General features: G+C 35.6%; 1 protein-coding gene across 4 annotated transcripts in view; it reads left to right on the forward strand.

Annotated features, from left to right (window-relative positions):
• The window catches only part of CDC42EP3 (CDC42 effector protein 3), a 34,434-nt gene extending 25,422 nt beyond the window's left edge, over positions 1 to 9,012 (forward strand). For 3 of the 4 annotated variants that reach the window (XM_007420640.3, XM_088144716.1, XM_088144722.1), the window contains exon 2: positions 6,482 to 9,012. In XM_007420640.3, the coding sequence (XP_007420702.1) occupies positions 6,783 to 7,553 (771 nt within the window). In that variant the 5' untranslated portion in view covers positions 6,482 to 6,782 and the 3' untranslated portion in view covers positions 7,554 to 9,012. Of the gene's footprint in view, positions 1 to 2,542; positions 2,565 to 6,481 lie in introns of those variants that run through there. The other variant, XM_025166511.2, reaches the window with a different exon arrangement.
• The last annotated feature ends 745 nt before the right edge of the window (positions 9,013 to 9,757 follow it).

Consider the following 9,757-nt stretch of genomic DNA (forward strand, 5'->3'; position numbering starts at 1 on the left):
TGCAACTCGAGTTGGTCTCAAGTCGAGGTAAAGTTTCCCATAAGGTTCAGTGTAAATCCAGTTAATCCGTTCCGCCCTCTGCCCGAATTTGGTCGCAACCCGAGGCAATTTTCTCTTCAGAGCCTTACTCCCGCCAAGCCTGCTCTGCATCTTCTTTGGAGCCATGCTAACAAGCACACCAAAAACCTTCGCAAAACCCCGCAAAACACACCACAAGCCTCACCGAACATCTCCTTGCTACCACGACCTCTCCCACAGGAAGCCGCGACTGCGTGGCAGCAGGGAAAATGGCTGCGGATCCGGTTCGTTAGTAGAGGCGTTCATAACCCGAGGTAAAATTTTCCTGCCGAAACTGGTCGTAACCCGAAATGTTCGTTAGTAGAGGCGTTCGTATCCCGAGGTACCACTGTACTGGCATGTTATATGTTTTTAAAAAGTTATGGAGTTTTGCTCATTTTCCTTCCTTATGATTTTTTTTTTAATTTTCATCATTTTGTTAATAAAATGTCTCTGTATTTATGTGTATATAACGTATATATACATAAACACAGAAAGACACATACACACATATATAAATGCTATATTAGGATTTTTAAAGGCTAATTACACGGTACAAAGGCTAACATAGATCAGTGCAGTTGCTTGTGACATGCAGAGGTGGGATTATTGAATTAGTACCTCAAGGCCTAATATACAGAGTAAGGGTAGACATCTTCTTACGTAAAATGTAAGCAGTAAACTAGTTTAAAGATCATTGTTTGCATGCATTTTCTTGCCTGTCTTTTCAGTAAAGCAGGCAAGTAAAGGCAGTAAAGCAATTAATTGCTCAGCTGATTAATATTTATACTTGGCAGATTAATATGGTGGATATCTACTATATGACAAAAGCACACAAGCATTGATCATAGGTTGGACCCTATCAAAAGCAGTGTACAAATGTTAATGTTAGTCATCATGGATGAAGTGTCAACTGAGATACATGCATGTGTAGATCAACTTTTAGTTTTCTCCTAACATGTGTAGACAGACATAAACAATATTTTGAACCTACTGTGTTTTTATTTCTTCCGTTGGGTTTTTTGGTTTTTTTGAAGATACAAAACTGGCTTCATGTTATCTACGCCAGCCATTATTGCACAGGTTTCTGAGATTTATATACAGATAGATTTTCCACAATAGTCTTACAGGACTAACCTCCTTTCCTTGGCAACTATTACACAAACATTTATACTGATCTCATAAGTATAACATTTGAGGAATAACTATTGCTATTGGGCAAGGAAACTCTACAAAGCCATAATTTTCAGGCTTATCCCATTTGTAATGGGTAAATGAAACTCTCACAAGTCCACTGAAAGAGTTCAGCTCTCATCATTTCAGCTTCATAACATTTATACCAATTTCTGCTCATGTTTATCTTAAATCCATCAACAAACTTGTAAATTTCCCACAGTAGGTTGAATAGCTGCTCACAAATCATACAGAGGGACTCTTGCAAGAGAAAATCCCAGTATAAGCTAGGTTATTTATAATTCATACATTTTATTTATTGATACACTCTCCAGTCTGACATATTTGGACTACATGGAAGAGAATTCTGGAGGCTGCAACCCTCACATTCTCTATAATATCTAATATTAGCAAAATAAATGTTAAAAAGAAATTTGGTTGCTTGTTGAATGAAGGATAAAAACATGAAACAGGTGACATTTATACATGTAGTCTTCCTTTCTAATGACTGCTTATCAGTTTCAGAGATAAAGAGCACAAAGACATACAATGGGCCACCAAGTTCAATTACTTACTTGAAATAAATCTTGCACCTCTCCCCAAGCAGATGGTTTCACTGACAAAATAAATGTTCAAGCCTGTTGATTACAATAAAAGAGATTCAACGTGAGATTTAACAAAAGTTAACCTAAGCATAGCTATCGTTAAACAAATCCCACAGATGTAACTGAGCTTTACAAATGCTTACCTTTTCCAGGAGAATATCATAAATATTTTGAAATGATCAACATGAATAACTTTAGACTTTTCTAGATCACACTAATTTTTAAGGCCTTTTCTTTTTAGGAGCCTGCCTTGTTTCTAAATTCCCACATTTTGTTTGCAAGCTTCGAAAAATATAGTGTAAATCTAACATAATAACATAGCTTGTATTCTCCAGCTGTCTTCTAAATTGTCATTATCGCCATAATTTTTTAAATGTGGACTTCATAACTGATTTCAGTATTTCAAACAAAATCTGCTGTCTTTGATCTTTCTCCTAATACAATCAGTGAACCTTACACAATCTATAAGATAATCAGATCTTTTGTAAATTCACAAATGTATAACTCTTTTTAAGACTGTTTTATAAAACTTGTCAGTTCAGATTTCCCACGTGAGGTGATTTCAAATAAGCCAGTGGATGGAGCACTAAGGAGACAGGAGAGGACTGTAGAAGGATGAAAGGGTTGCATTTATCAGGTTGCATTCAATTTTACCTCCCCTTCTCTTTCAGATCTACCTTCTGCTGCGATATAGAAGGTATTGATATAATTTTATAAAGACAAAGAAAGGTGAGCTTTTCCCATAAGCCAGTCTGTCATAAGCTGTTTATTTGAAAAATTAAAACTTATTAAATACACACATACTTTTCCAGTCACAGATTTTAAGGGCACAGAGAGGCACCTTCAGGACAAGAGGCAATATCTTGTAATTGTAAGATGTTATGCTTTTTTAAAGCTGTTAGATTTACATTCTGAGCATTTAGGGTTACTGCTTCTAAACACATTTATGCATTTTATTATAATGGTTTATATTACAAATCTCTCTAGAAACTGCAGACGTCTATTTCTTAACCTATATGTGATTTATCAAAATTATTAGAAAAAGGACATGATCTTGATACTAAGCGTCCCTTAAATGAGAATATCATTTAGGTATTTTTGATCAACTATTTGTTTTCTGGAAAACCTGACGTAAGAAGCACTAAAATATTGAATCTCTTTTGTTTCAAGCCTGCTCGAAATGGTTGGCTGTGTTCTGCTGCAACAAAACTTGAAACACCTTGAGTGTTCCGAGTTCTAACAAAATAGGGCTTCAAAAATAATTCAGAAGTTCTTTAGACTGAATGTGGGTTCAGCACCTCTCTGCTATTCGATAAAGAAGACTGACTTTTTCTAGGCTTCTGTGCAAGCCTGAAAAAGAAGGATGGTCTTTCAAGAACTGCATTATCAAGTGGTTTCTTTAATAGCAGAGAGATGCTGAATTTGCACATTTAGGAGGTGTGAAGTACTTCTTTTGAATCATTTTTGAACTGTGCACTTAACATTTTGGGTGTTCCAGTCATGAGAAACAATGGGAACATGGGACCGATCACTGCTCCCTCATTTTTCACCCAAGGCTGCAGTCTTGGGTGGTAATCTATGTTGAGTGCTACCTACCACTTAAAATGCAGAAAATGTGACATAGGGTATGATTTTTAAATAATTTTGAAAACATTAAAATAAATCCCCATAGCAAATAATTGAGGTATCGCTTTGTTCTTAGCCACTGAAAAACAGTTTGTTTGTTTTTAAATTAGAGTATGTTATCTAAAAAAAAAAAAACACCTTTCTCGGCAAAGAGGACAGAGATCTTTTCAATTTTTCCAAATAAGCCCCTGGGGCACTTGCCTAACAGGCTGTAGCATATCAGACAAAGAGGACTAATCTCTTCAACGTTCTTTTCAATTAGCACATCTCTCAGCTTGAAGATACAGAAGCCAGACAGCCACAAATATTCTTTCTGTTTTCTGTAGGCATTACCATCCTCCCTTTTTCAAGAGATCAGACAATACATATGGCATATTTTGGGGGGGGGGGTTATCCTTGCAAGAAGAAAGACAGTAAAAGCAACCATGTTGTTTTTTGGTAATGCTTGCTGGTTGGCTGCTGGCATGGGGGAAAAGGCTTTTAGTGCTTTTTAACTGCAGGAATAATATTACAACCAGATCTGAGAACATGAAGAGTGCAGGCACATACCAAATCTTGACAAGCCAGCCTAAGCAATCTTAATCTTTCTCTTTTTAAATGTATCTTGAGGGTCCTTTGCATGATTGATTGACTGATTCTTCTTACAGTTTGTTATTTTCAGAATCCAACTCCAAATCAATAATTTAAAGACATGTTCCTTCTCTTGCTTTTCTCAGTGTCCATCTTTCACAGCCTCTTATTATCACTAGAAAGACCATTGCTTAACTGTTCCAGTCTTTGCTGTTACAGAAATAACCTTATCCTCCATAATCTTATCTAAGTTTTTTGTTGCATTCCTCCTTAACCTCCTATTTGCATCTTCGGTGCATGTACATATTTGTCTGTACATATTTGTCTATTATTAAGCTCCAACTTCTCTTTTTCTTTAATCTCATTTGCTCTATCAGATCGTGATTACTCTTGAGAGCATTCCTACTTGACCTATATTTTCCTGTGATTTCTCTTGAAAGAGCTCTCATTTCCCTTTTCTGGTTGTATTCCTCTGTTTATTGACATTCTTGATTTACATATCTTTTCTTGTTCTTTATCCCTTGAAGTTAAAAGTCTGTATTCGGTCATTGTGCGTGCCTCTATCTCACTGCCCAAGCCTTTCATCCTCTCTCTGGTTATCATGATAGCTTGTTGTGAAAGCCACTTGGATTCTTTTCCTCATTTAAACGTTGGGAATATTTTCTTCTGACTTGGTTTTCACAATACAGTTCCTGCTTGTAGGCAATTGGCTTTGTTCAGTCCTGCAAAGCTTCATCTATCCTCAACCCCATGGTAGATTACTCTTAGCTTCAGCTTATTTGTCTTCGTTATGCTATTAATATTTTAAAATGAGTTCTTTATGTTTGGTTAATGGCAACAATCTAAGCAAGAATTTTGAAGAATAAACTTTTATTGCAATGATCTAGGACAGCGTTCTCAAACTATGGGTTGGTTCCCTCAGGGGTCCATCAGAAATTTAGAGGGAGGTCTTGGTTTTCTTAAATGACCAGAAGCAGAGTGGGTGCTGTTTGCTTCTGGTTCTGTCTGCGCAAGTTTCAGTGGACAGTTGCAGTACTGAAGTTCTGTGATACCTAGATTAAAAATAATTACAGTATTCAAAGTAAGCGGTGTACATATTTATTGACCAGCCTGAACTCCAGTGAAATCATTAGATTTATTCAGTGGAATCACACAAAATAATAATAATAATAATAATAATAATAATAATAGTAGTAGTAGTAGTAGTAGTAGTAGTAATTTCTTAAATTTATGTGCTGCCTGACTTCCAGTGACTTTGGGTGGTTCTTTTATCATTTTAGAAGGTTGTGGTATTGCAAAGTTTAAGGAATTCTGGTTTAGAACATTTAACTGATTTCACTTGATAGTACTTTTTTCTATTATTATATAACTTGAATACATGTTTGCATATTTCTAGTAATTTTTACTTCAATTTTTTTTTAAAAAAGTGTCTCCATTTACCTTTCTATTTATTAGGGGAAAAGTCGCTTTTACTTTTGTATTAATTAATATAACTAATACTAAGTGTGTGTCTTCCTTATGAAATATGTGAAATTCAGAATGGGAAAGTCAGTTTGAATCCTTGACTGAAATCTGCTTTCACAGTTTAAAATCCACACATTTGCTGAGCAAGTGATTATTCTAACTGGTTATTATAACAAGGCTAGTTTTCAATGGGTGGCTTTTAATTGATAATTTGATCATGGTTTCATTTTGTTAAACTGTTTTGCCCTAAAATTGGAAGCCAGCTTGCTAAAAGCAAATTTGTAAAGGAACAGAAAATGGTAACAAGGTTTTAAACTACAGTTTTAATTCCAAGGTTATGATTTCAACATTTGTACATGATCTCTCCTTGCAACCTGAGGTTTATGCATATGTATGTTGGTGTGTATACATACACCACACAGATGCACCAGGACAGCTACCCCAACCTATTAAACCCTATGCATGAAATATGCTATTACCTGAAACAGAATTTGCCAGATTATACAACTAAGACAAACAGGAAGTGAGACCAGTATTAATCACCTGGATAAGTCAAAAGATTTGTAGGCATTTGTTATAGCAATTTTGGCTTTGACCTTTAAAACTACAAACATATTCCAACTTTGAGTTTCAAAGACTAACAAAATCAAAGGTCCTTTTTGGCACAGATATTTAAAATGCAATGCCCTTAGGTGTGAGCTGTGCACTGAAAGTAAGAATTCCTGATAGAACAAGAAAAATGAGAAACCAAAATAGTGAATTTATTAAGAGAATTATGTTTGGCAACTGTGTCCAAGGAGCCAAGTCAGAAAAAAAGGCTAGTTAGCCCTTAGATTATTTTTTTATCTTGCTTAAGGAAGAAAAACTACTTCACAGAGCTAATCATGCTAGAACTATTAGAAATAATATTCATTGTTTCTGCAGTATGATACTGAATGCATTATAGAAAATAAATTAATCTAAGCTATATTTTTTTTCTTTTACAGAGTTCTGAGAGAAAACAACAGAGCATTCCAGCAATCTCAGCCACCTTGAAGAAACATACATAACAGCAACCCAGCTTCCAAAATTTTGTTTGTGAGACAGAATCAGTGGTGGTTATATAAATGATGCTGTAATCAATAATATGACATAGATTCATACTGTACACAAAAGGGTTGGCTGGAGACAAAAAGGTTAGTTGTAGAAAAAGAATTTGGACGTCTACAGTACTTTGAATCTTTCCTCCCCCCCCTTTTTTTTTTTACAAAGAAGACAAAGTCGTCTCCTCCCCTATATTGCCAAAAGATGCCAGCCAAGACACCCATCTACTTGAAAGCTGACAACAATAAGAAAGGAAAGAAATTCAAGTTGAGGGACATTTTGTCTCCTGATATGATTAGCCCACCTTTGGGTGACTTCCGCCACACAATTCACATTGGGAAAGAAGGGCAACATGATGTGTTTGGAGACATCTCTTTTCTGAAAGGAAATTATGAGCTTCTACCTGGGAACGAGGGAGAAACAGCAGCCAGCCAATATGAAGGACGCAATGAGTTCCTAAGAGCAAACAGCACTTCTGACTCAGTGTTTATTGAAACCCCTTCTCCAGTCCTTAAAAATGCCATATCACTTCCTGCCATCGGTGGTTCTCAAGCCCTTATGTTGCCCTTGTTGTCACCAGTGACATTTAATTCAAAGCGGGACTCATTGGGGCCACTGAGGAATCCCAGGCATAGTTGTGAGCCCGTAATGGAAGAAAAGTTGCAGGAGAAGAGCAAACACTTGGAGAATGGGAATATATACAAAGATGACATCACATGGAAGCAAAAAGCCCCAGCATCATATTATACTAATGGAACAGACAGCCATTCATCTAGCCATTCAGAACAATACACTAAATGGCAAACAGAGGAGCTCGTTGACAGCCCCCATCTTTCATGTGATCAAACCAAGATGCAGCCTAATTCAGACGACCCTCTTTCAGACCTGGCAGAGCCTCTCCTTTCTTTGCAGCTTGACCTGGGGCCCTCACTTTTGGATGAGGTACTCAGTGTAATGGACAAAAACAAATCATAGAACTTGCTGCATTGTGCCATCTCAGTTTTATTCATATAAATACATTTGAAATGTGTAGACACCATCCATCCAAAGTTAAGCAATTGAAGCTGCAATCCAATGCACACTGATTTGGCAATAGTCTCACGGTGGTCTTTGTTTATTAATAAAAGGGTGTCAAGCCTCAACTGATTTCACTGAGAAAATTAAGTGAATATTTAAATCTCACCTACTGAGAATGAATGAAAAAGAAATAGACTTAACCCTGGATGGATTGTGCCTTTTGTGTGTACATAAAAATTGGTTCTTTTTGCAATTGACATGTTTTCTAAAAACAAATGACTTTAAACTATTTTTTTACATATTTTTTAGCATGGCAAACGTCTTCAAACGAGTACATATTTTAATGACACAATTTTCAGCTGTATTAAAATATTTCTGTAAAACAAGAGATGTCCATGTAATGTTTGAACTTATTCTGCAAATCAGAAAGTGTTTGATTCTCAAAGATGCCATTTTTGCCAGGCAGAAGATTTATGAAGTAAAGTAATAATAATTAGTTCAAATTTATTTGTAACTCCCCAGAATCTCTACTCTTTTTACTAGTACTACTATTACTATTGTTGTTATTATTATATTAGCAATGTTTTTCATTCTGGCTGCACTGTTATTGTTTAGTGTTAATGCATAGTTCTAGGCTGAAACGGAATGGCTTTTTCTGTTCAACTATTAAGAGAATTATGTGTAGCCAATACAAACTGGTGCCACTGAAGTTAAGGGCAATTCCTGTGCAAGCTCTTATGCCAATATATTTTCAGTTCTAGACAATCTGAAAAAATAAACTGAATAAAGCTGCATTATTTTATGAGCTGAAATCTATTTCTATGCACGTTACACTTTTAACAACAACTTCTACAAACAGAGATACTCGTGTGAGTGCACCAGAGAATTGTTGTTTCTTTCTTTTTTTTGAGAATCTGAGTATAAACTGTATATTTGTGCGCATTTGCATAGAATCCATATTTTGATCCTTTAACTTTGTTCTTTCAGTTATTAATATGGACAAATGTTTAAGATTTTGTGATGGATTCTTTTACGTTTTAGAAGGAAGCACCAACTAGTTACAATGCTCAGAAGAGGTTGTGCTGGAGCAATTGATATTCAGGGAATATTGTGATGTCCCTGAATTGCGTAGATACTTTGTGCAATACAATAAAGAATAAATGTGTAAAATCATGCTTGTGACTGCTTTATATATGGTGAAGGAGTAGATTATTTCAAAACGTGGCTGAATATCATTTAACACATATTCCCATTACATATTTCTAGCTATTAGTGGTAGTGCTATGACTTTAACCAGGTTAAGCATGTTGTATGAACACAGACAGTGGATCTCTGTGTCATGAGCAGCATACACTAGTGTTATAATTAAAATTAAATAGAATCTGCTTTTTTATTGCAATTCAGATCTCCCCACTCCCTTGAGTGTTTCAGTTAGTGTATGGAGCACTTGTGTCATCCTGTTATATCAGCTATAGGGTATACAGATCTGTATACATGTAGAAGTGGATGTGTAAATCTGATTCCTCTATACTTGTAATTTTTTTCTCATTTAAGTTATTAAAGTAAGAGCATACTTTATTTCTTAAAAATCTGCTGTAAAGTTATTTGCCTTAATTATTTATCTTCACAAAGCTAGATTTTCATGCTATTTTAACAAAGATAGAGTGGCCCAATTTCTTGCAACACTTGTTACCTCTGCAATGTTGATCATTAAGATTTTGCCAAAGTTGGAGCAATTAAGGAATTCTACCTAATGAGATTTCTGATGCATGTGATAGATGAATGCAATGATACTGGGCATCAAATCAAGAACAATAGTGGAGCTTTTACATTACATAATTGTAACCTTCCAAAACCTAGTGCCCTGCAGATGTGATTAGCTTTGACTCCCCATAATTCCCAGCCTAAAAATAACACCCCTTGTTTGACCTGGAACATTATTAAGCTTCTAAATCTCACAACAGGCTTCGTTCCCAATCTGATGGTATTAAAGGACAGAACATCACTTTTAAAAGATGCATTGCATCTAGTTTAGATATGGTTCCCCCCCCCTTCTATTTAGTGGTTACATTCACACTATTTACTTACTTATTATTAATCAAATTTGTATAGCTGCCCATCTCACAGAAAAATGACTCTGGGTGGCTTACAACAATCCAATA

The sequence above is a fragment of the Python bivittatus genome, unplaced genomic scaffold, assembly GCF_059951505.1.
Source record: "Python bivittatus isolate LINGU-HERP-01145 unplaced genomic scaffold, Pbiv_v1 ctg000020_np1212, whole genome shotgun sequence".
NCBI classification, from domain to species: Eukaryota; Metazoa; Chordata; class Lepidosauria; order Squamata; family Pythonidae; genus Python; species Python bivittatus.